This window comes from Anomaloglossus baeobatrachus, chromosome 8 (assembly GCF_048569485.1).
Source record: "Anomaloglossus baeobatrachus isolate aAnoBae1 chromosome 8, aAnoBae1.hap1, whole genome shotgun sequence".
Taxonomy (NCBI): Eukaryota; Metazoa; Chordata; class Amphibia; order Anura; family Aromobatidae; genus Anomaloglossus; species Anomaloglossus baeobatrachus.
Window position 1 is genome coordinate 234,221,080 of NC_134360.1, and position 27,010 is coordinate 234,248,089.

Sequence of the window (27,010 nt, forward strand, 5' to 3'; positions counted from 1 at the left end):
ACTGCCCCTATGTACAAGAATATAACTGCTATAATACTGCCCCTATGTACAAGAATATAACTACTATAATACTGCCCCTATGTACAAGAATATAACGGCTATAATACTGCCCCCCATGTACAAGAATATAGTTACTATAGTTTCCGCCTATTGTACAGATTTTAACATCCTGACAAAGAATAGACTGACAAAACCACGTTTATACCAGATCAGTTTTATTCAGAGCGGCCATTGCACCATCCGTTGTATGCAGCAAGTAAAGAAGTTACAAAAATTACAGTGACGCTGCAAATCTGGTAAATTGTGCCTCTATCACAGACCATATAATTAAAAAAAAAAAAAAAGGCCTCTTGAAAAAAGTTATTAAAAACAATTAAAATTTCATTTAAAAATAAATTCAAAAACGTTGCAAGGTTCTAGTGTTTCTGTAGGATGGTCCCGATGGGAGGTGGAAAAAAAAAAAAAAAAAAAAAAAATATACCGTATATACATTTCACAGCAAGACAAACTCCTCGGTGTTAAAGCTTTTTAATTTGTTCTTTTCCTCGTCGGTGAAAAGGTCGCTCTGTTCGTAGACCTGAGTGCAGACAAAATCAAAGTCCCGAGCGTGTCCACTCACAAAGGTAAACAAGGGATAGTTCTGCCGGCTGGAGGACTTCAGTACCTGGAACACAGAGGAGCGGGTCATGTGAAACATCACATCTGCTGCAAACGTTACACAAAATGTACATGTAGAAGTGAGACATTGTATGCAGCGGCTGAAAAAGTTCGGCTTTTACAATAGATTTCTGTCCTGGCGGATAAAAATCCACAGAATGGAATCATGTCCTAATAGCGCCACCTTCTGGCAGGGAAAAGATTCCAACACAAAAGTTTAGTTTTAAACAATATTACAATATTAATATAAAATATACTATTAAAAAACACACCCTTTTAAAAAATAAATAAATAAAAAAAATAAAGAAGGGAATTTTGTTTACTTACCGTAAATTCCTTTTCTTCTAGCTCCAATTGGGAGACCCAGACAATTGGGTGTATAGCTTCTGCCTCCAGAGGTCACACAAAGCATTACACTTAAAAGTGTAACCCCTCCCCTCTGCCTATACACCCCCCCGTGCATCACGGGCTCCTCAGTTTTGGTGCAAAAGCAGGAAGGAGGAAACTTATAAATTGGTCTAAGGTAAATTCAATCCGAAGGATGTTCGGAGAACTGAAACCATGAACCAAAGAACAATTCAACATGAACAACATGTGTACACAAAAGAACAACAGCCCGAAGGGAACAGGGGCGGGTGCTGGGTCTCCCAATTGGAGCTAGAAGAAAAGGAATTTACGGTAACTAAACAAAATTCCCTTCTTTGTCGCTCCATTGGGAGACCCAGACAATTGGGATGTCCAAAAGCAATCCCTGGGTGGGTAAAGGATACCCCGGTAATAGAGCCGAAAGACGGCCCCTTCCTACAGGTGGGCAACCGCCGCCTGGAGGACTCGCCTACCTAAGCTGGCATCTGCCGAAGCATAGGTATGCACCTGATAGTGCTTCGTGAAAGTGTGCAGACTCGACCAGGTAGCCGCCTGACACACCTGCTGAGCCGTAGCCTGGTGCCGCAATGCCCAGGACGCACCCACGGCTCTGGTAGAATGGGCTTTCAGTCCTGAAGGAACCGGAAGGCCAGAAGAACGGTAGACTTCAAGAATTGGTTCCTTGATCCACCGAGCCAAGGTTGACTTGGAAGCCTGCGACCCTTTACGCTGGCCAGCGACAAGGACAAAGAGCGCATCCGAGCGGCGCAGGGGAGCCGTACGAGAAATGTAGAGCCGGAGTGCTCTCACAAGATCTAACGAGTGCAAATCCTTTTCACATTGGTGAACTGGATGAGGACAAAAAGAAGGTAAGGAGATATCCTGATTGAGATGAAAAGGGGATACCACCTTCGGGAGAAATTCCGGAACCGGACGCAGAACCACCTTGTCCTGGTGAAACACCAGGGGGCTTTGCATGACAGTGCAGCTAGCTCAGACACTCTGCGAAGTGATGTGACTGCCACTAGGAAGACCACCTTCTGCGAGAGGCGAGAAAGAGAAATATCTCTCATTGGCTCGAAAGGTGGTTTCTGAAGAGCCATTAGCACCCTGTTCAGATCCCAGGGTTCTAGCGGGCGCTTGTAAGGGGGGACTATGTGGCAAACCCCCTGCAGGAACGTGCGTACTTGCGGAAGCCTTGCTAGACGCTTTTGAAAAAATACAGAGAGCGCCGAGACTTGTCCCTTAAGAGAGCCGAGAGACAGCCCCTTTTCCATTCCGGATTGAAGGAAAAACAGAAAAGTGGGCAAGGCAAATGGCCATGGAATAAAACCCTGATCAGAGCACCAGGATAAGAAGATCCTCCACGTCCTGTGGTAGATCTTGGCTGACGTTGGTTTCCTGGCCTGTCTCATAGTGGCAATGACCTCTTGAGATAACCCCGAAGACGCTAGGATCCAGGACTCAATGGCCACACAGTCAGGTTGAGGGCCGCAGAATTCAGATGGAAAAATGGCCCTTGAGACAGCAAGTCTGGTCGGTCTGGTAGTGCCCACGGTTGACCCACCATGAGATGCCACAGATCCGGGTACCACGACCTCCTTGGCCAGTCTGGGGCGACGAGGAGGGCGCGGCGGCAGTCGGACCTGATCTTGCGTAACACTCTGGGCAGCAGTGCCAGAGGGGGAAAGACATAAGGCAGTTGAAACTGCGACCAATCCTGAACTAAGGCGTCTGCCGCCAGAGCTCTGTGATCTTGAGACCGTGCCATGAATGCCGGGACCTTGTTGTTGTGCCGGGACGCCATTAGGTCGACGTCCGGCTTCCCCCAGCGGCAACAGATCTCTTGAAACACGTCCGGGTGAAGAGACCATTCCCCTGCGTCCATGCCCTGGCGACTGAGAAAGTCCGCTTCCCAGTTTTCCACGCCCGGGATGTGAACTGCGGAGATGGTGGAGGCTGTGGCTTCCACCCACAGCAGAATCCGCCGAACTTCCTGGAAGGCTTGCCGACTGCGCGTGCCGCCCTGGTGGTTGATGTATGCCACCGCTGTGGCGTTGTCCGACTGAATTCGGATCTGCCTGCCTTCCAGCCACGGCTGGAACGCCTTCAGGGCTAGATACACTGCCCTTATCTCCAGAACATTGATCTGAAGGGAGGACTCTGGCTGAGTCCAGGTTCCCTGAGCCCTGTGGTGGAGGAAGACCGCTCCCCACCCTGACAGACTCGCGTCCGTCGTGACCACAGCCCAGGATGGGGGCAGGAAGGATTTCCCCTTCGACAAAGAAGTGGGAAGAAGCCACCACTGAAGGGATGCCTTGGCTGCCCGAGAAAGGGAGACGTTCCTGTCGAGGGACGTCGATTTCCTGTCCCATTTGCGGAGAATGTCCCATTGAAGAGGACGCAGATGAAACTGTGCAAATGGAACTGCCTCCATTGCTGCCACCATCTTCCCTAGGAAGTGCATGAGACGTCTCAAGGGGTGCGACTGGGCTCGGAGGAGAGATCGCACCCCTGTCTGTAGTCCTCCTTCCACAAAGCAATAAAACTGAGGAGCCCGTGATGCACGGGGGGGTGTATAGGCAGAGGGGAGGGGTTTACACTTTTAAGTGTAATGCTTTGTGTGACCTCCGGAGGCATAAGCTATACACCAATTGTCTGGGTCTCCCAATGGAGCGACAAAGAAAATATAAATTATATATATATATATATATATATATATATATATAAAATTTATTATATATTTTATTTTCACGACTCTAAAAATTGTAGATTCACACTGAAGGCATCAAAACTATGAATGAAAACATGTGGAATGAAATACTAAAAGTGTGAAACAACTGAAAATATGTCTTATATTCTAGGTTCTTCAAAGTAGCCACCTTTTGCTTTGATTACTGCTTTGCTCACTCTTGGCATTCTCTTGATGAGCTTCAAGAGGTAGTCACCAAAAATGGTTTGCCAAGAGTCTTGAAGGAGTTCCCAGAGATGCTTAGCACTTGTTGGCCCTTTTGCCTTCACTCTGCGGTCCAACTCACCCCAAACCATCTCAATTGGGTTCAGGTCTGGTGACTGTGAAGACCAGGTCATCTGGCGTAGCACCCCATCACTCTCCTTCTTAGTCTCTGATGAGGGGCAAATACCCCAAAACAGCTGTCTGTGGATGGATACCATGTTTGGCATAGATGGTCTCCTTAACTGGACACTGCCCTTCACGTGGTTGTTCCTTCCCGGTGAAAGACCTGACTAGTTTCCTGCCAGCGTTGAGAAACATGTGATGTAGTCTCCGCAGGCTTTCTTGTTTTGAATATTTCCCAGGGGGCATTGCTCTAGAATCACTGAGTTGAGAAACACGTGATGGTGTCTCCGTGGTGTTGGATGTTGATCTCCCTAAGGTCAACCATCCTTGCATATTATACATATATAAATTTTAGTACAGACCAAAAGTTTGGACACACCTCATCTCTAGAACAACTGTTAAGAGGAGACTTTGTGCAGCAGCCTTCATGGTAAAATAGCTGCTAGGAAACCACTGCTAAGGACAGGCAACAAGCAGAGGAGACTTGTTTGGGCTAAAGAACACAAGGAATGGACATTAGACCAGTGGAAATCTGTGCTTTGGTCTGAGGAGTCCAAATTTGAGATCTTTCGATCCAACCACCGTGTCTTTGTAGAAAAGGTGAACGGATGGACTCTACATGGCTGGTTCCCACCGTGAAGCATGGTGGAGGAGGTGTGATGGTGTGGGGGGGGCTTTGCTGGTGACACTGTTGGGGATTTATTCAGAATTGAAGGCATACTGAACCAGCATGGCTCCACAGCATCTTGCAGCGGCGTGCTATTCCATCCGGTTTGCGTTTAGTTGGACCATCATTTATTTTTCAACAGGACAATGACCCCAAACACACCTCCAGGCTGTGTAAGGGCTATTTGACTAAGAAGGAGAGTGATGGGGTGCTACGCCAGATGACCTGGCCTCCACACTCACCAGACCTGAACCCAATTGAGATGGTTTGGGTGAGCTGGACCACAGAGTGAAGGCAAAAGGGCGAACAAGTGTTAAGCATCTCTGGGAACTCCTTCAAGACTGTTGTAAGACCATTTCCGGTGACTACCTCTTGAAGCTCCTCAAGAGAATGCCAAGAGTGTGCAAAGCAGTAATCAAAGCAAAAAGGTGGCTACTTTGAAGAACCTAGAATATAAGACATATTCAGTTGTTTCACACTTTTAGTATTTCACCATTTAAAAATGGCACTGTCAATCTAACAGTGGAATTGACAGCATGTGATCCCTGGGGTGCGCCCTTTGTATCGTCCATCAGGCCCCCTCTCTTCCTCATGAGGTGATGGCAGGGTGCAAATGGATGGCCACATTGATACTCCTGTGAAGCCAAGCAACAGGCTGAGCATCATAGGAGATTGATTTTAGCCATGTACTGCAATACAGTGGTATAATATTTAATCTAAAGGAATAAAAAGTTAAGAGTCAAGCAAGGGAAAAGACCAACACGTAGTTGGTAACCAACACAGGGTTTTTTTCCCCTTTGCTTTACTATTTTTAATCTGAAGGTTTTTTGTTTTTTTTTAAAAAAAAAAAAAAAAGTGTTGGATTTATTTTTTATGGATCATTTTAGAACTTTTCATCCAGTGCACTCTTACGGACAGGTGAGCTGGACTTTCCCTGAGTATTCAATACAGGGGGATAGCAGGACATTAAATTATAAAATAGAAAACAAATAAAAACAAAATGGTATCAACGGATTCATAAAAAATTTAAGACCGAATTGCACCTTCGAAAAAAAATAAAAAAATAAAATCAATCTTTTTTTTTTTCCTTTTTAAACCCACTAAATAAAATTGGACACGTTTGGTATTGCGGCAATAGTTCCAAGGTGGAGAATCCTCTTGTTTTGTCATTTAATTCACAGAAGGGAAGGGGATGAAGATGAAAAATTGCCAGTAGTGGGAAGAGTTAATACAGCGGCCATTCATACAGGGTTGACCCTCATGCGTGGAGCAGGGAGCGCCGCTCTGCAGCCCCGAGTATTCGCAGGGTTCCTCCAGGCGCCCCCTCTGGATGTATGTGACGGGGTGCACGCTGGCGCACATCATGATGCCATTTACAAACCTTGGTGAGCTCTTCTATCACCTTCTCAAAGTCCCGGGAGTTTCTGCAGTAAAATCCCAGAGCGCAGCTGGGGTCCATTTTCTTGAAGGGCATTTTCTTTGGTGAAGGACAGTGGAATGACTGCGGAATAATAATAATAATAATAATAATAATAATAATAATAATAATAATCATTTATATAGCGCTATTAATTCCACAGCGCTTTACATACAGTACATTGGCAACACTGTCCCCATTGGGGCTCACAATCTAGAGTCCCTATCTGTAAGTCTTTGGAGTGTGGGAGGAAACCGGAGAACCCGGAGGAAACCCACGCAAACACGGGGAGAACATACAAACTCCTTGCAGATGGTGTCAATGGTGGGATTTGAACCCAGGACCCCAGCGCTGCGAGACTGCAGTGCTAACCACTGAGCCACCGTGCCTCTCAGAAGAAAGATGTAAAAACCTTATATAAAAAGGATGAGCAAGGCACATCTGCCTGCACTGGTACATTGTAACAAACCCACAAGCTGAGCAGGTCTACTCTATATGGTAATATAACAGATCAACAGTCCAGAGGGATGGCGGCCGTCATAGTTGGAAAGGGGGACCCTCAAGTGATCGCTGGACTGTGTGTTAAAGGGATTGCTCACTCCCTTCATTAAAATGGGCATCTGGCACCAACGTGGTTAAATAATAAGAAATCACATAAATGATCCTCTGACGATCTGGGCTTGTCCACCACCAATCTCCTCTCCTGGCATGGTCGCTGCTTGACCACTGCAGCCAATCACTGCAGCCACAGATCAGCTGCACTGGTCACAGAAAAACTGAATGATAGGAGACCCCCTTTAAGTTTGACAGTGCTGCCATAAGGGATCAATGGGGCTGTAATGCTTAGACAGTATCAAATAAGAGGCCCCAAGTGAGGAGGCTCTCGACTGCATCATTACAGGAGGAAATCCTGGTAACTAGAGCTCTATAAGATAGTGATAGTCCACCTATGAACACCTTATCCTCATACAAAGCTGCAAACCTACTGCAGAGAAAGTCTATTCGTCATCTTGCAGCTACCACTAGGGGGTGCCAAGTACATATGAATTGTTACAGAGCTTAATGGAGAAGATGTGTGCAGTGAGCGCCCTCTGGTGGTGGCAGCAGGGAGGCAAAATGATAATACATAGTCAGTGCATAGGATTTGGGTGAACATCTTTATATAGTGATAACGACACAATTAACACAACCAAAGTATTAAGGGGTGTCCAATAAATCTAAGAAACTGTCATATTTTGCATCCACTTTGGTAACCATTGTATACCCCGCGGTGGTCGGCTCATCCGCCCGACTCCGGAGCCTCCATTTTTCTTTTACCTTGGCCCGGATTTCCTCTCCCTCCACATTGACAAGAAGCAATGTTTGATCGCGGTAATGTGCATGTGATTCTACCTAATTAGATTTGCAAATCTTTCTGTGCAGAGTCTGAGCTGTAGTGAAATGTACATTACTCCGCTGGGGTCTATCTATCATTGTCAGGACATCCGGACGCGTACAGTCAGCGTGCCAAGATTTGGGAAGAAGTGGAGAGGAGGAAAAAACAAAAAACTTCTTCCCTGGTGCACAGCTCACAGGCAGGTGGCATCCGCGGGACAGCGCGTAACAGGAGCAGAAGGGTTATGATGGGGGTTGTAGTGCAGAGGACACGCTCAGTGCATATTGTTAATGATCACGGTGTGCAGCAGCAGCAACAGAACGTTCCTCGCTCTTTGTGGCTCTTGCGCTAATCGCATTCTTATTTAATGCAAACTTAGGTTAATTGCAAAAATCCGCAACTTCATGGGGACAGCAAGAATAAATAATGCCTCCATTCCCTGACAGCAAGCAGAGGTCTTCAAAATGGTCAGAAATACAGAAGTGACAAATCATCAGCTGTGAGATTTGAGAATCTCTCCTGTCTTGAAGGTTTGTTTTCACCTGCGCAGATACATTGTATCATTGCTCAGGTCAGAATTGGGGGCCGCCTTCTCCAGGGTTTTATGGTTTCAGACAAATATTTTAATTTGGCTGCAATACCCAGACACTAAGTGTGCACGGCCCCCACCCAACTTCTCCCCCGTGCACCCTACACAGGCCTCCCACTGCTCCCCCGTGCACCCTAAACAGGCCCCCCCACTTCTCCCCCGTGCACCCTAAAGAGGCCCCCCACTTCTCCCCCGTGCACCCTAAACAGGCCACCCACTTCTCCCCCGTGCACCCTAAACAGGCCACCCACTTCTCCCCCGTGCACCCCAACAGGCCCCCCACTTCTCCCCCGTGCACCCTAAACAGGCCACCCACTTCTCCCCCGTGCACCCTAAAGAGGCCACCCACTTCTCCCCCGTGCACCCTAAACAGGCCACCCACTTCTCCCCCGTGCACCCTAAACAGGCCACCCACTTCTCCCCCGTGCACCCTAAACAGGCCACCCACTTCTCCCCCGTGCACCCTAAACAGGCCACCCACTTCTCCCCCGTGCACCCTAAAGAGGCCACCCACTTCTCCCCCGTGCACCCTAAACAGGCCCCCCCACTTCTCCCCCGTGCACCCTAAAGAGGCCCCCCACTTCTCCCCCGTGCACCCTAAACAGGCCACCCACTTCTCCCCCGTGCACCCTAAACAGGCCACCCACTTCTCCCCCGTGCACCCCAACAGGCCCCCCACTTCTCCCCCGTGCACCCTAAACAGGCCACCCACTTCTCCCCCGTGCACCCTAAAGAGGCCACCCACTTCTCCCCCGTGCACCCTAAACAGGCCACCCACTTCTCCCCCGTGCACCCTAAACAGGCCACCCACTTCTCCCCCGTGCACCCTAAACAGGCCACCCACTTCTCCCCCGTGCACCCTAAACAGGCCACCCACTTCTCCCCCGTGCACCCTAAACAGGCCACCCACTTCTCCCCCGTGCACCCTAAAGAGGCCATCCACTTATCCCCCGTGCACCCTAAAGAGGCCACCCACTTCTCCCCCGTGCACCTTAAACAGGCCACCACATGGCCCCGCTATTTAGCCATCCTATTTTGGATAGTCGGTCGCGCCGATCTTTAAATTTTTTCCATTTTTGCTTTTTCAACAAGTTATCGTCAAAAAGTGTCCTTTCTCAGCCTAACATATTTCCACCCGAGTTGGACACCATTTTCATCATATCAATGCCATTCCCCCTAAGCGGTTTTCTGGCTATTAGCCGTATGGTCGTGCCAATGGACGCGTATAACCAGCCCCATGAGGTGTCCAGAGATTTTTTAATGGGTGTCATAACTTAAAGGGTTAACATAAGATTGGAGATAACACATCCAACCATGAGGACTGGGTCACGAGTGATCCAATTGAGTAGAGTGGTCGCTGAGAACGCTCAGTGCCCCCTTTTGAGACTGACCGATACTAGAGCGCTGTGCTAAATCCCCTGTAGTCACAACAAAGGAGCGGCGGTGCAGAAGTCTGCACTGCAAAGAGTGGACGTGGGAGCCCAATATCAGGATCAATGATCAGACACTTCTCACGTAGCTTTTAGATCGACCCCTTTAATTGGCAAGTGCCGTGGATGATCCGGTTCATAATTAGTGCATAAATTAGAGAGCGATAACGGTGCCAGAACCTCGGTGACATTACCTCGAGAGGGAAATCCTTTGTGCTGACATCTACAAAAGATTGGCAGTAATGAGGATCCATGTATATCAAGCTGTCATCTGCAAGGACACAACAGAAGATAAGTAATTCCAAATCCCCTTTATTACCGCGTCGCTTACAATACAATTTCTATGCAGAAGAACAGCCGAGAAAAATCGCAGACAAAAGGCCCCGGCTCTTTGACGAATGCGCGCTCCAGAGAAAAAAAAAAATAAAAAAGGGACAGATTAACTTCTGGAATCCAAAGATGCTTGTGTAGGCAGAATTTTTTTTTCTTTTTTCATAAAAAAAAAAAAGTGATGAGTCTGTCATTTAATTTTTGGTGATGAAATTACTTTCACAAACACACAATTATATTCCGGAGTTTGCCGATGAAAAATGCTGCGGGAAAGCGCGGCCGACACCGAGGACGTATTACTTGTCATCTTAACGTCAACTCGCGGCGCTTAAACTGCTCAAATGTAAATATGTAAATAAAATCTGCCAAATGAGGAGAGCGAAGGCGCTTAAACTTTCATTAGACGGAAGGTAAAATATGCCTTGTTTATGCAGCGCGGGAAATTAAAGATGCAGTTTGCAGAAACCAATTACAATGGAGGCTAAGTGACAAATGAGTGGACTTTGGTGGGATCTGATGAATTAATAGCGGCCTCGGTGCTGCCGTAATTATTTATTCTGAGAATGGTCATTTATAAAAATCGGAAGCTTTGTTTTTTTTGTTTTTTTGTTTTTTTAATAAGTCCAGGGCTGATTGCTGCAGGTCACTGCCTTATCCTGCACGGTGCCAGACAATTTCCCTGGAACTTGGACCGTGTTTTTTTTGTGGAAGGAGATTAGAGTAGGACCCTGATCCAGCAGGGACCATTGAGTCCTGTCTGTCGGCCCCTTATGGGTAGTAAAACCTGTAAAGTCATTACATTAATAAGCGACTGACGACATGGCCTCTGTCAGGGCCTAGCATGGGTTAAGTTTCTTAAAATTCAGCCAGACTTGATGATAGTTTGTTTATAGATGGGGGATAAGCCCCTCATTGTTTCTACAAGACTCTTAAGGTACCTTCACACATAGCGAGATCGCTAGCGAGTCATAGATTCTGTGACGCAACAGCGACCTCGCCAGCGATCTCGCTACGTTTGACACATACAGCAGGGACCTGGTCGCTGCTGTGAGATCGCTGGTCTTGTCGGAATGGCCTGGACCATTTTTGATAGTCAAGGTCTTGCTGGGCAGAATGCAGTGGTGTGTTTGACCCCTTACTGACGACCTCATTGACTACTCAAGAGCTCAGAAACGTACAGCCACGTAGGCGTGCAACGACCACCGATATCGTTATATAGATCACTACGGTGGCTGTATCGTTGCTGCGTCGTTGGGAAGATTTGACTGTTTGAAATCTCACCAGCGACCACGTAGCGACTTACCAGCGATCCTGATCAGGTCGCATTGCTTTTGAGATCGCTGGAAAGTCATCAAATGCGACAGGGGGCTTTAGGAGTCTAGTGTAAAGGCCCCGTCACACACAACGAGAGCGCTAACGAGATCGTTGCTGCGTCAGTTGTCATGACGCAGCAGCGATCTTGTTATGTGTGACACCTACCAGCGATCAGGCCCCTGCTGTGAGATCGCTAGTCGTTGCTGAATGGTTGGGACCATTCTCTTCAAAAGGCGACGTCCTGCTGGGTTTGACACTGTGTGATAGGGTCTCAAATGACAGCAGAGATCGTTATACAGGTCGCTACTGCGACCTGTATCGTTACTGAGTCGTTGGTAAGGTCTGACTGTGTGACATCTCCCAGCGATTTACCAGCAATCCTTATCAGGTCGCATCGTTTTCAGGATCGCTGGTAAGTCGCTAAATGTGACGGGGGCTTTAAAGTTCTTGTTGACTCATGTAATTGCCTTGGCCAGTGAAGGTCAGATACCCAGACAATTATGCGAATCTCCCATTGTATTGCTAGATGCAATGTAACTTAAGCTGTCTCTCCCTGTCTCTACCAGAGACCATTACTAGGGATATTTTGTATACAGCTTGAAATCTAGCCAATAAGAGCCCAGTCTTATCCACCAATCATGAAGACCCCAATGGTCTGAATGGAGAGCTCAGGGGTATAAGAAGGACTGTCCATTGCCCAGGGAGACTCTTGCTACATGATACCAATCTAGGATCTGCGGATCAGATTGGCAAGCCATAACCAAACCTGGATTATAACACTACATGGACTTCAGCATCGAATGCAAGGATTCGGCTGAGATATCAAAGACTACCTAAGGAAGGAATCCAGCTTGGGACAATCCAGTCACCTGACTACAGGCTTTGCGGTCCTCAGCCAGCTTCCTATATTTGGCATTATTCCATTCTCGGTGGGTGCCCGCCGAAAGCGGGGTGCTGCTGGATTGGAGTAATTAGCCCTGGAAGCTCTGAGGCACGGACATTCTAATCCCTGGTGAGCCAGCGGAAGGGGGAGAAACTGTTGCCGGTTACATTCTGTGGTTTTGCTGGTTATGTGTTATGCGCCGTTAATTGTTTGGCGATCCAATAAAGTCTTAAGATTGCGATTCCCTCACCCAGTGTTGTCTGAGTAGTGTTACGTCCACGGTTAAGGAGGTCGGGCGTTCAGTTGGGATGAGCCCTGGATCATGCCGTCTTTCTAAAGGCGGCCAGGCCAGCGGACGAGAGCACCCACTGACTCCCGTATCTCCACAGTGACAACGTTGTGGAGATACTCTTGTTCTTCTCTATCAAGAAGAAGAGCCGCCAGGAAAGCCAATGTGGCCGCCGGATGGATGAAGCCCTGCAAATATCTTTTTTTTAGCTCAACTCTAAACAACCATAAATTGAAGTTTCTATTATTTTACTTCTACTTGGCGACTTGTTTGGTCATCTAATACACAGACACTTCTGTATTTCAATGCGTTGTATCTGCAGCCTGTGTTTGCACTGTGGAATGGTTTATTGGCTACTTCCACTGCTTAACCGTTTAGCTGCAATGGTAATTATTGACCACAGCATCTAAAGGTGTTGGAGTACCTGGAATCGGAGTTCTCTGATCCTGGCCATTGCGGTGTCAGCTATAATACATCACCATTACCAGCTGCTGATGTGCATGTACGATAGAGTCAGTGAACCCAACGATGGCAGCACCATGTGTGCGCCTTTGAAATGCCCCAGTTGAATGGATTAAACGCTGCATGTATGCGCGACCACCTCAGTCATTATGGAGAAAGCGGTGTACAGCGCTTAGTAACGTTAAAGGGAACCTGTCAGGTCTAATATGCACCCAGAACCACGAGCAGCTCTGAGTGTATACTGCTAATCCCTGCCCATCAGTCCAGCGATACAATAACATAAAAGATCTTCAGGAAAAGTATTTCTAAAGATTCTTTATGATATGCTAATGAGCGCAGGGATTAGTCGCAAGGGCGTTAGTTCCCTTGGCTAGTCGCCCCCCTTAGCATGTAAGCACGGCCCTGTGGGAGTGTTAATGCACTGCGTCAGAGGCATGGTCGCACTCACCTCTGATGCCACCGATGGTTTTCGGCTCAGAGTGCATGATCAGAACGTCCCCAAACTTCCGTTCATGCGAACTACAACAGTTTGAAGCCGGGAAGCGTACACCTGGCTTCATAGTGCTCATGACTGGAAGTCCGGGGACGTTATGATCGTGCACACTGATACGAAATCCAGCTGTGGCAGCCGAGAGGTTAGTGTGACCATACCTCTGACACTACGCGTTCATTCGCATGTTAGTACGAACACAGGGTGTGCTTAAATGGTAAGGGGGCCAACTAACCAAGGGAAGTAATGCCCTTGTGACTAGTCCCTGCGCTCATTAGCATATCATGAAGGATCTTTGGCAATACCTTTTCTAAAGATCTCTTTATCTATGCTACTAGATGATAGAGGGACGGTTAAGCAGGGAATAGCAATATGCACCCAGAACTGATCATGGTTCGGCTGTATAGTGCACATGACAGGTTCACTCCAAGTATGAATGTTGGGGTGGAACTTCAGAGCCCCATTTCCAGGAGATCAGACCCCCACAGATCTACACAGTCTCACTTATCTTTAGGTAAATGCCTCACTATAGGAAGTATTTAGACCACATCCCTATATGAAGCACTTTAGGATTTATGAATATGTGGGAACCTCCATGTAGTTACAATATAAAGTCTTATACTCACAGTATTTTTGTACCCACCTTGAAATCCCACAAAGTAATAAGACTGCTTCGGTCTGCCACCAATGATCCCAACACAAAATTCCAGGCTAAGAATCCCCTGAGAGCAAGAAAACACCAGAAATTACATGGGATCATAAAGTAAGATGTAGTCAGACACTTTGATTAGATCGTACAGCTGCAGATTAGAGCGAACACTATATGAAGGAGTAACAAACCTCTGTGGCTAGTTTTCAGTGATAGGGGGATCCAAGAAAACTTAGTGAACAATTTGTTTTATGCATGGCTTTGGCGGTACTGCTGTGTAGGCGCTCGTCTCCTGATTAGAATGACACCTTTCTTGCAGAGCTCGGATGTGCCAGTCCTGAGAAATGTAGAGTAGACGTCATGTCCAAATAAGGCAGGAAGAGCACGGGGGCGTGTCAGTGCACTTGTAAGAAGCAATCAGAGGCAGGAGAGCACTGGGGGCGTGTCATCTGACTGCTTCTTACAAGTGCACTGCCACGCCCCCGTGCACTTCCTGCCTGATTTAGATATAGCATCTGCTCTAAATTTCTCAGAAACGGCACATCCGATCTCTACAAGAAAGGTGTCATTCTTATCAGAAGACACGCGGCTACACAGCCATAATACCAATATCATATTTATTAAAAAAAAAACTAAACACCGCAGGTTAACCTCCAAATCCTCAGTGTGATCCTGAGGAAAGATGTGGCAACTCCCCCTACACTTCTTCCATCTTTGGTCGACCTTCCATAAAGGACATCTAAACTTTCTACTGCAGGTTCGTTTCTTATATTCCAGATATTTTGCCTCTACATGGACAATATTAATGTATAAGCATACTTCTGAGGAGTGTCCCTTTAAAATGTTGTATTGAATGATAAATGGACGTCAGTATAAAGAATTGCAGGCTTTTATTTTGCAATTTAAGATTGTTCCACTCCAGCAAGATATCCACATTCCTATGATAAAATAGGACAGCCGCTACAACCCCCTCGATATGCCCCTGTGCCCCCCCCCTCGATAAGCCCCCCCTACCTTCACAAACTCAAAATATTCAGTATTGGTCCTTTCTCCACCAAGTCTGACAGGAACCAGAATGAGAACGGATTTATCACCGCTGGATTTATCCTGCGGGTCGTACACATCGTCGCGGTAAACTGCGGAGAGGACAAGAAATAGACAAAAATCAGGAAAAGACATCTGCACCCCCTGACATTATACAGGAAGTTTCCTGCTGAATGACAGCAAGCAGAGATCCTGAATAAGTCTGGCAAAAGTTTCACAATTTGAGTTGACAATATAATGACGATTTAACTTTTGCAAAACAAAAATGAAAATAATTAAACCCTACTTGTACAGTCCTGAGCGACGTATATGGAGAGGCTCTGCAGCTCGGGGTCAGCGGAGTCCTTCTTTGCCTTCCTGGAAAATATTACAAGTGACAGGAATCATTATATACAGTTTTGTTTTTTGTTCCAGCAGTTCTAAAAGTAGTTAAAAGGGAACTTGTCAGGTGCAATATGCGCCCAGGACCACGAGCAGTTCTAGGTGCATATTGCTAATCCCTACCTAATGATCCCTGTATACACTAGCATAGATAAAGAAATCTACAGAAAAAGTATTTCTAAAGATCCTTTATGATATGCTAATGAAGACAGGGACTAGTCACAAGGGTGTTAGTTCCTGCGCTCATTCCGCCCTCTTAGCATGGTGGCACGCCCACAGGGGCGCTCTAATATGCTATTAAATGCAGCATCACCAGCGATGGCGCTCGTACCTGTGTCTGCGGTGAACGTTGATCTGAATGCTCGATACTTCCGGACATGCACACTAGACCTATTTGAAGCCAAGGTGCGTACACCCGACTTCCTACTGTGCATGACCGGAAGTATCGGGCATTCAGATCAGCCGTGACAGCAGTCCCTGCTGGTGATGCTGCATTGATGGCATGATAGAGCGCCCTTGTGACCATGCTAAGAGGACGGCTAGTCAGCGGAAAAAACGTCCTTGTGACTAGTCCCTGCGCTCATTAGCATATCATAAAGGATATTTAGAAATAAGTTTTCTAAAGATCTTTATCTATGCTATTAGATACAGGGGCAGTTCGGCAGGGATTAGCAATATGCACCCAGAACTGCTCGTGGATCTGGGTGCATATTGGACCTAACAAGATTCCCTTTAAAAAATTACCCCCAAAATTATTCCCCCCCCTTTCTCCTGTGCAGAGCGATACCGACCATGTGTACGCAGTTTGACGTGTGATGTCACTACAGCACCAGAACAAAAAACAAAAACTCAGTTTAGTTTTTTGCGCCCCATCTCAGCTCATGGACATCAAGTCCACAAGCTTTATTTTTTTGCAGATCCTACTGAAGTGAATAGGAGAGGGGCTGCAGGATCTGGAAACTGCTGCGCTGCTCCTTCCTGAAAACATATGGTTTCTGTAAACAGCAGTGGGGGCGCCGGGTGTCGGACCACCTCCCGTCTGATATTGACGACCCATCCTTTACTTAAATCCTGTACAACCCCTTTACTTGTACTATGGGGTCAAGGTTAACAGGGAGCCCATTTGGGAGAACTTGTCGTCATCACCATTAAGCAGGACTTCCAGCCGACTATGCAAGTTATCGCATAGTCATTTTCACCTGTGCATGGTAGAAGTGGATTCAATTTTTGGCACAAGTACAACCACAAGATGGGTGCCGACTAAGATTTGCCGCATTGCAGGCCACGCACTTCAGATACACCGGTAAAATATCGTACCTCAACAGGTGGGAGACGATGGCGGGACCGTACCAGTCTCCGGCCACTTTCCCAGATTTCCTCCCGAGCCGGATCAGCCGATGAATCCCAAATTCGGCAGCGGGGTGATCCGAGAACCAGGAGACAATTTTCCGGTGATAAAGAGAACTTTGATTTTCGTCTTCGTTTTCTATGGCGGCTCGAGAGTTCCTGGGCGTTGTACCGTTGGTCGGGGCGTTGTAGGAAGCCTCAATGGGAGCAAGTTTCCTAACGCTGTTCTGTAACCAGAATTCTGCCTCCGGACGGTAAAGGTCCAGGGCTTTTGGCCACAACCAGTCTAAGTGAGGGAGACAAAGATAACAAAGGCACGAGATGAGCAATGTATGGGACACTTGGCATTCGCTGTAAATATTCCTTAAAGGTCATCCATCAAAGTTTCTCTTTAAACCATAACTGCCTTATGGTGCGGTTGTAAGGAGTAAAGAGCCCATTACACAGCAAAGGTGACAGTGGAAACCAGCACCCAGCACTAGCAGTGGTGACTGAAGACCAGCTCCGATTGCTGTAGTGTCAGCACAGGACAGTGGCACGGCACCAGTGGGGCATCAGTTCTGGCACCCATAGGGGATGCATGCTGTACCCAAATACAAGCAGAATGTTACCGTTTTGTGTACACAGCTCCTATGCTGGCAGATCTATTATGATTACAGACCATAAAACCGTGAGGCAAAGGAAATGAAGGCTCAGACGGGGCCCAGGGTTTGCTTAGGCCCGTTTCACACATGCAGCATTTCACCGGATTGCCGGATCTGGCACACTCCAGTACAGTGCAATACTGTACAATGGCATCGCGGCAAGCTCCAGTCACATGCTCCGGTCACATGACAGCATGTGACCGGAGCTTGCCGCGATGCCATTGTACAGTATTAACACTGTACTGGAGTGTGCCGGATCCGGCAAAATGCCGGGTGTGTGAAACGGGCCTTATAGACTCATCATTGAGATGCATGGGAGCTGTATACACAAAATCATGAGTCTCCAAGGAAGCGGTTTACCTTAGTAGAGATGGTGGAATAATCCGAAAAATAAAAACAAACCTCTGCCAATGAAGTGAATCAGGAGCCCCTGAGCCAGCAGCATCTGCCCGGTCCTCAGCGTGCAGCCCCAGCCGCAGTCCGTGCTCCACGCCGACCCCTCCAGCTGCGGGAACTCTTCCCTGTACGTCAGCCAAATCCTGGAAATAAAATCCTTCCGGAAATCCTCCACGGAGCCGAACGCATCTTCATTCGTCACCGACCCGGAATCTGACCCGTCGGGAGAAGACTCGGGCTCTGATGGAAAACGGAGAGGGAAAAAAAAAGTAAGAAAATGCCGACTTTACCGTCAGGGCATCGTAAGACAAGGGGCCATGTGTTAACCCTTATGGTGCCAAATTAGATCAGAACAAACCCAAAATAAGCCAGGAGCAATGGTGCCAGGGGTGGAGGTTGGCATTTCCAATATTAATCCTGAGAGGACACCTACCCGGCCCTACAGGGACTCACCTTCAAATTTAAAATGGTAGCATTTGCCAAGCAAAAAGACAGGGGAGTTTCTTCTAAAATAGGTTCTTGTTCTGAGTACCCAGCCTAAAATAAATAAAAGAGAATTAGAACTACCTAGATCGTGAAAATTAGGATAGATCATCAGTATCAGATGCCCAGAGATCAGCCGTCTGCAGTTTACAGAGCTGGAACACCACCGCTCCCGTCACTGCAGTGGCAGTTCTTGAGTAATGCAGTTTTGCTCCTATTCACTTCAATGGGAGCTGAGAGAAAGGACTGAAGAGCCATGCACAGAGCAATGGTGTTTTGGCTCTGTACACAGTTTACATCTAACTGGGTATTGGTCCTCCCCTATCATTTATAAGTACAGGCAGCAGCGGCGTCCCCTGCAAGTGTAGCTGCAGGTTCGGACCTCAGTGGGCATCCCCTGCAAGTGTAGCTGCAGGTTTGGACCTCAGTGGGCATCCCTTGCAAGTGTAGCTGCAGGTTTGGACCTCAGTGGGCATCCCTTGCAAGTGTAGCTGCAGGTTCGGACCTCAGTGGGCATCCCTTGCAAGTGTAGCTGCAGGTTCGGACCGCAGTGGGCATCCCTTGCAAGCGTAGCTGCAGGTTCGGACCGCAGTGGGCATCCCTTGCAAGTGTAGCTGCAGGTTTGGACCTCAGTGGGCATCCCTTGCAAGTGTAGCTGCAGGTTCGGACCTCAGTGGGCATCCCTTGCAAGTGTAGCTGCAGGTTCGGACCGCAGTGGGCATCCCTTGCAAGCGTAGCTGCAGGTTCGGACCGCAGTGGGCATCCCTTGCAAGTGTAGCTGCAGGTTTGGACCTCAGTGGGCATCCCTTGCCAGTGTAGCTGCAGGTTTGGACCTCAGTGGGCATCCCTTGCAAGTGTAGCTGCAGGTTCGGACCTCAGTGGGCATCCCCTGCAAGTGTAGCTGCAGGTTCGGACCTCAGTGGGCATCCCTTGCCAGTGTAGCTGCAGGTTTGGACCTCAGTGGGCATCCCCTGCAAATGTACCTGCAGGCTTAGCGCTCAGTGGGCATCCCCTGCAAATGTAGCTACAGGCTTAGCGCTCAGTGGGAATCTCCTGCAAATGTAGCTGCAGGCTTAGCGCTCAGTGGGCATCTCCTGCAAATGTAGCTGCAAGCTTAGCGCTCAGTGGGCATCCCCTGCAAATGCAGCTATAGGCTTGGCGCTCAGTGGGCATCCCTGGCATGTGTAGGTGGAGGTCTGAGGCTAAGGCCCCTTTCACACGTCAGTGATTCTGGTACGTTTATGCTTTTTTTTTTTTTAAACGTACCAGAATCACTGACATACGCAGACCCATTATAACCAATGGGTCTGCGCACACATCAGTGATTTTTCACTGAACGTGTCTCCGTGCACCCTTGGCCGTGATTCTGCATGGAGACAAGTCAGTTTTTTTCTGGCATCACTGATGACCCACGGACCACACTATGGTGTGAGCCGTGTGTGATCAGTGAAACACGTACCAGAAAATCACGGACATATAAAAATATTCAAAATTTTCAACTTACCTTGCCTCCGATTCGCTGTGCCTGCTCCGCTCTCGGCAGCTCCTGCCCGGCTCATGAATATTCATGAAGCAGGAACAGCCGACCAGGAAGTAGCTGCAGAGAGCGGTGGGCGGATGCTGCAGAGCCGAGGAGTGCAGCACCATGGACAGCAGCAGTGAAGGCAGGTGAGTAATGTCCATATGCAAGCACGGGATCACGGATTGCACATGGACAACCCACGTGTGCCGTGACTCACAGAACACGGAGGGACATGTGCGTGTTTACACGTCAGTGAAGAACGTCAGTGTTTTTCACTGACGTGTGAAACGGGCCTAAGAAGAAGACTGCGAGCAAGCTGCAGCGAGGTAACACAAGACGAAGAGGTCTGCACTGGAGCTACAAACGAATTGTGACGTTAATAGAACACCTTACACAGGAATGACACTTTCAGCCACCATCACACATTTCAAAAGGGAATCATTCTCCGCTCCATTTAGAGGCGGAAAAAACACCGTCCTCACCTGCCTGGATTCTGCCTAATTGGCCTAAACTGATACATAGTAACGAATTACAGCAGTAATCAGATTAACCCCTTCACCCCCGGCCACTAAAACACCCTAATGACCGGGCCATTTTTTGCAATTCTGACCAGTGTCACTTTGACAGGTTATAACTCTGGAACGCTTCAACGGATCCTGGCGATTCTGAGATTGTTTTTTCGTGACATATTGTACTTCATGTCAGTGGTAAATTTAGGCCGATATTTTTTGCGTTTATTTGTGAAAATTTAGGAAATTTGGCGAAAATTTTGAAAATTTCGCAATTTTCAAACTTTGAAAATTTATGCCCATAAATCTGTGAGATATGTCACACAAAATAGTTACTAAATAACATTTCCCACTTGTGTACTTTACATCAGCGCAATTTTCGAAACAAATTTTTTTTCCGTTAGGAAGTTAGAAGGGGTCAAAGGTCATCAGCAAATTCTCATTTTTCCAACAAAATTTACAAAATAATTTTTTTAGGGACCACATTACATTTGAGGTGACTTTGAGAGGCCTAGGTGACAGAAAATACCCAAAAGTGACCCCATTCTAAAAACTACACCCCTCACACTGCTCAAAACCACATCCAATAAGATTATTAACCCTTTAGGTGCTTCACAGGAACCAAAGCAATGTGGAAGGAAAAAATGAAAATTTTACTTTTTAACACAAAAATGTTACTTTAGCCATAAAATTTTCATTTTTACAAGGGAGAAAAGAGAAAGTACACAATACAATTTATTGTGCATGTTCTCCTGAGTACGCTGATACCCCATATGTGGTAAAAATCAATTGTTTGGGCGCACGGCAGAGCTCGGAAGGGAAGGAGCGCCATTTGAATTTTTGAACGCAAAATTAGCTGCACTCATTAGCAGACGCCATGTCGGGTTTGAAGACCCCCTGAGGTGCCTAACCAATGGAGCTCCCCCACAAGTGACCCCATTTTGGAAACTAGAGCCCTCAAATAATTTTTCTAGATGTTTGGTGAGCACTTTGAACCCCTGGGGGCTTCACATAAGTTTATAGCGTTGAGCCGTGAAAAGAAAAAAAATTTTTTTTACCACAAAACGGTTGCTTCAACTAGGTAGCTTTTTTTTTCACAAGGGTAACAGGAAAAAATGCACCATAAAATGTATTGTGCATTTTCTCCTGAGTACGCAGATACCTGATATGTGGTGGAAATCAAATGTTTGGACACACAGCAGTGCTCGGAAGGCAAGGAGCGCCATTTGAATTTTTGAGTGCAAAATTAGCTGCACCTGTTAGCGGACGCCATGTCGGGTTTGAAGACCCCCTGAGGTGCCTAAACAATGGAGCTCCCCCACAAGTGACCCCATTTTGGAAACTAGAGCCCTCAAATAATTGTTCTAGATGTTTGGTGAGCACTTTGAACACTTGGGGGCTTCACAGAAGTTTATAGCGTTGAGCCGTGAAAAGAAAAAAAATTTTTTTTACCACAAAACGGTTGCTTCAACTAGGTAGCTTTTTTTTTCACAAGGCTATCAGGAAAAAATGCACCATAAAATGTATTGTGCATTTTCTCCTGAGTACGCAGATACCTCATATGTGGTGGAAAGTAATTGTTTGGGCGCATGGCGGGGCTCAGAAGAGAAGGAGCGCCATTTGACAGCAAAATTGGTTGGAATCATTAGCGGACGCCATGTCACGTTTGGAGACCCCCTATGGTGCCTAAACAGTGGAGCTCCCCCACAAGTGACCCCATTTTGGAAACTAGAGCCCTCAAATAATTTTTCTAGATGTTTGATGTGCACTTTGAACACCTGGGGGCTTCACAGAAGTTTATAGCGTTGAGCCGTGAAAAGAAAAATTTTTTTTTTTTACCACAAAACGGTTGCTTCAACTAGGTAGCTTTTTTTTTCACAAGGGTAACAGGAAAAAATGCACCATAAAATGTATTGTGCATTTTCTCCTGAGTACGCAGATACCTCATATGTGGTGGAAATAAATTGTTTGAGCGCATGGCGGGGCTCAGAAGAGAAGGAGCGCCATTTGACTTTTCAAACGCACAGACGCAGTGCACTGATCGGCCGCTGCAGGACGCACGGTCGGATGCGATAAAAAAAAGCGTCGGGGATACGTAAAAAAAAAAAAAGTCACGCCAAAAATTGACCATGGATGCAGATCCGTTATGTGCATCCCTGATCAGCGCTTGGTGGGACGCACGGACGGATGCGATACAAAAAGCGTCGCAAATATGGAAAAAAGTCACGCCAAAAATTGACCATGGATGCCGATCCGTTATGTGCATCCCTGATCAGCGCTTGGCGGGACGCACGGATGGATGTGATACAAAAAGCGTCGGGGATACGGAAAAAAAAAAGTCACGCCAAAAATTGAGCAGGGATGCCGATCCGTTATCTGCATCCCTGATCAGCGCTTGGCGGGACGCACAGACGGATGCGATACAAAAAGCGTCGGGGATACGGAAAAAAAAGTCACGCCAAAAATTGAGCAGGGATGCCGATCCGTTATCTGCATCCCTGTTCAGCGCTTGGCGGGACGCACGGACGGATGCGATACAAAAAGCGTCGGGGATACGGAAAAAAAAAAAAAGTCACGCCAAAAATTGAGCAGGGATGCCGATCCGTTATCTGCATCCCTGATCAGCGCTTGGCGGGACGCACGGACGGATGAGGTGTAAAAATGGACAGGGGATACGGAAAAAAAAAAAAAAAGTTATACTCACAGTACCCAGAGGACTAGCAGGAGGATCACTGACCAGAAGAGCTGCAGAGGAATAGATGGCAGAGAGATGGACAGCTTTACAGGAGCAGCAGGCAGATCAGCAGAATGCCCAGGAAGGACCCAGCGATGGACGCAGATGTGATCAGGCCGGTGAAGACAGGTAAGAGGACGTCGGGGGAGAGCAGAGGGGGAGAGGGGGGGGGGAGTGAGAGCAGAGAGGGGGGGGGGGGGAAGCAGAGGGGGGAGGGGGTAGAGCAGAGGGGGAGACCGGAGAGGGAGCTGCAGAACAGAGATAATGGGGGAGGCAGTCAGATCGCGGGGGGAGCAGATCGGGATGTCGGGGGGGGGGGGGGGGGGGGGGGGGTTGGGGGGAGCAGATCGCGGGGGGGGGCACGGCAGGGGCTACCATGGCAGCGCGCAGGGGCACCACGGGAGCGCGCAGGGGCACCACGGGAGCGCGCACGGGCTGGCTGCAAAGTGAGCACAGTACTCACGTGCAGCAGCGGTGACAGCTAGGGCGGCGGCGGCGGCAGCAGCGGCGGTGGCGTGGTACCACAAGTACCAGCCACTGCACGCTGCAGACATGTTGGGGGAGGGCTCGCAGGCCAGCACAGGCCTGGGGAGGGCGGCCACGGGCAAATCACACCGCCCCACTGCACACTGATTGGAGCGATTGCGCGTCATAGCACGATCGCTCCAATCAGTGCTGCAGGGGCTGGGGGAGACATGTTTGAGGTCCACCTATGATATGCTGCAGCAGCTGCGGCATCTCATAGCTGGATCTCACAGGATCGCACTAATTCGGGCATTATTTTTGCCGAAATTAGTGCGATCGATGTGGTTGGCGGTTCAGATTTGAACAGCCAATCACATCGATCGTCGATAGGGGGTGGCGATGCTGCCCCCCCTAGGGTCAAGCAAAGGTCCCCTGCTGTAAGAAACAGCAGGGGACATCATTTGAAAGCCGTTGCTATGGCCACGGCAATCAAATGAAGTTTAGGCAGTAAAATTACGTCCCTGGTCGTTAAGTCACGTTAAAATAGGACGTAATTTTACTGCCCGCGGTCGTGAAGGGGTTAACCGAGGATTTGCTGTAGAAACAAGCAAATGATACATTAAGTAATTTGAAAACGAACTTACTGTACTTTACATTGTGCCACGCAGATAAAAACATTGACTTCACTTTTTCATCGGTGCCGCTGGCTTCCATATTCACCCCGTGAGAATAAACCCATGCCGCGCCGAGGCCGGAGAGTCACAGACCTGAAGGAAAAATGAGAAATGTGTCACCGAAGTGCGGGACGCAGCAGGTAAGAAAGCAATGTAACAGCTACGACGGTGCCATGATGCAAAACCCAGCGCCGCGACGCAAAACCCAGCGCCGCGACGCAAAACCACAGCGCCGCGACGCAAAACCACAGCGCCGCGACGCAAAACCACAGCGCCGCGACGCAAAACCACAGCGCCGCGACGCAAAACCACAGCGCCGCGACGCAAAACCACAGCGCCGCGACGCAAAACCACAGCGCCGCGACGCAAAACCACAGCACCGCGACGCAAAACCACAGCGCCGCGACGCAAAACCACAGCGCCGCAACGCAAAACCCAGAGCCGCGACGCAAAACCCAGAGCCGCGACGCAAAACCCAGAGCCGCGACGCAAAACCCAGAGCCGCGACGCAAAACCCAGAGCCGCGACAGAGTTCTGCAGCTTTCTGACAACCTTTATTTTTTACATGTCTGACCATATGCAAGATCTCTGCTTCTCGTCAGTGAATGAGAACAATCTTCTCTACAATCAGGGGTTGAAAAGGACAGAATATTTATCCACAGCTGAAGGTTTGCTACAATTTGGATTATAGTATGAGATTATTAGATCTATGGTATGGTAATATTTTGAAAGCATGACAGTGCTGTTTTATGTGGGCTGTAAGATTATAGTATTATCTTTGTCACGTAGGATGTGGCAGTATTCTCTGTGACGTGTAGCTGCATTAAGTGAGCTATGATGTGGCGGTATTTATGCTATGTAGGTATTTATTTATGCCATGTAGCAGCATTACGTGGCGATATTCTCTGCCATTGTATGTAAAGCACTGTGGAATTAACAGCGCTATATGAATGAATAAATATAATATTATATACTATGCAGCAGCATTAGGCAGCGGTACTCTCTCTGCTACGCAGCAGCGTTACGTGGGTTGTGATATGGTAGTATTCTCTCTGCTATGTACTATTACGTGGGTTGTGATATGGCGGCATTCTCTCTGCTATGTACTATTACGTGGGTTGTGATATGGCGGTATTCTCTCTGCTATGTACTATTACGTGGGTTGTGATATGGCGGTATTCTCTCTGCTATGTACTATTACGCGGGTTGTGATATGGCGGTATTCTCTCTGCTATGTACTATTACGCGGGTTGTGATATGGCGGTATTCTCTCTGCTATGTACTATTACGCGGGTTGTGATATGGCGGTATTCTCTCTGCTATGTACTATTACGCGGGTTGTGATATGGCGGTATTCTCTCTGCTATGTACTATTACGCGGGTTGTGATATGGCGGTATTCTCTCTGCTATGTACTATTACGCGGGTTGTGATATGGCGGTATTCTCTCTGCTATGTACTATTACGCGGGTTGTGATATGGCGGTATTCTCTCTGCTATGTACGATTACGTGGGTTGTGATATGGCGGTATTCTCTCTGCTATGTACGATTACGTGGGTTGTGATATGGCGGTATTCTCTCTGCTATGAACTATTACGTGGGTTGTGATATGGCGGTATTCTCTCTGCTATGTACTATTACGTGGGTTGTGATATGGCGGTATTCTCTCTGCTATGTACTATTACATGGGTTGTGATATGGCGGTATACTCTCTGCTATGCACTATTACGTGGGTTGTGATATGGCGGTATTCTCTCTGCTATGTACTATTACGTGGGTTGTGATATGGCGGTATACTCTCTGCTATGCACTATTACGTGGGTTGTGATATGGCGGTATTCTCTCTGCTATGCACTATTACGTGGGTTGTGATATGGCGGTATTCTCTCTGCTATGCACTATTACGTGGGTTGTGATGTGGCGGTATTCTCTCTGCTATGCACTATTACGTGGGTTGTGATATGGCGGTATTCTCTCTGCTATGCACTATTACGTGGGTTGTGATATGGCGGTATTCTCTCTGCTATGCACTATTACGTGGGTTGTGATATGGCGGTATTCTCTCTGCTATGCACTATTACGTGGGTTGTGATATGGCGGTATTCTCTCCGCTATGTACTATTACGTGGGTTGTGATATGGCGGTATTCTCTCTGCTATGCACTATTACGTGGGTTGTGATATGGTGGTATTCTCTCTGCTATGCACTATTACGTGGGTTGTGATATGGCGGTATTCTCTTGACACTGTGTAATGGTTGTATATGGTCTAACATCTAAATAACTACTGTAGAAAAACCCAAGTAGCGGGAGTCATTCCCTGTAAAACCCACCCAAATCATAGAGGGCAACAGCTGCAGCATCAGGAAAGAAGCTTTGTATGAGGATCTCCAGGGTCAGAGAAGAGACCAGCAGAGCCATCTATACACCATGCACCAGAGCTATAAGGGGACAACATGGAGGGGCAGCACAAGCCGCACTCACCAGCACAACTTCTCCCCAGCAGCTGACTGCACCAATTGTCTCCCGTAAACTACAGCTCCCATGATGCTCGCACAGGCAGCTCTGCGGGAGGGCATGACGGGAAATGTAGTGTAAGAGGAGACAAGGGGGGAGCGGGAGTCAGCTGACACACGGGCTGCCAGTCCACAGAGCGCGGGGACCGGGGAGGGGACGGCTGAGAGACCCCGGGACGCCGGACACGACTTCCGCTCTTACCGTGCAGGACCCGCGGGGTGAACCACAACGGAGGAGTCTCACCTCACCGAGCGGATGTTGTCAGGCCGCAGTCACCGCACACTTCCGAGAGGAGGCGG

At 48.0% G+C, this 27,010-nt stretch overlaps 1 protein-coding gene across 4 annotated transcripts; it reads right to left on the reverse strand.

The window, feature by feature from the left end:
* Positions 1-198: 198 nt before the first annotated feature.
* ATG4C (autophagy related 4C cysteine peptidase) lies at positions 199-27,010 on the reverse strand. Of its 4 annotated transcripts, none has more exons than XM_075321148.1 (11): positions 26,913-27,010; positions 24,167-24,289; positions 18,263-18,346; positions 17,816-18,049; positions 16,740-17,055; positions 15,328-15,398; positions 15,012-15,133; positions 13,992-14,070; positions 9,775-9,851; positions 6,151-6,270; positions 199-664 (listed from the first exon to the last, which is right to left on the reverse strand). In XM_075321148.1, the coding sequence occupies exons 2-11, from the start codon at positions 24,234-24,236 to the stop codon at positions 494-496; spliced, it is 1,344 nt and encodes a 447-aa protein (XP_075177263.1). In that variant the 5' UTR covers positions 24,237-24,289; positions 26,913-27,010; the 3' UTR covers positions 199-493. The 4 variants fall into 4 exon arrangements, with proteins under 4 accessions (XP_075177263.1, XP_075177265.1, XP_075177264.1 ...); XM_075321150.1 differs by having other exon boundaries at positions 26,955-27,009; XM_075321149.1 differs by lacking the exon at positions 26,913-27,010 and adding an exon at positions 26,679-26,746.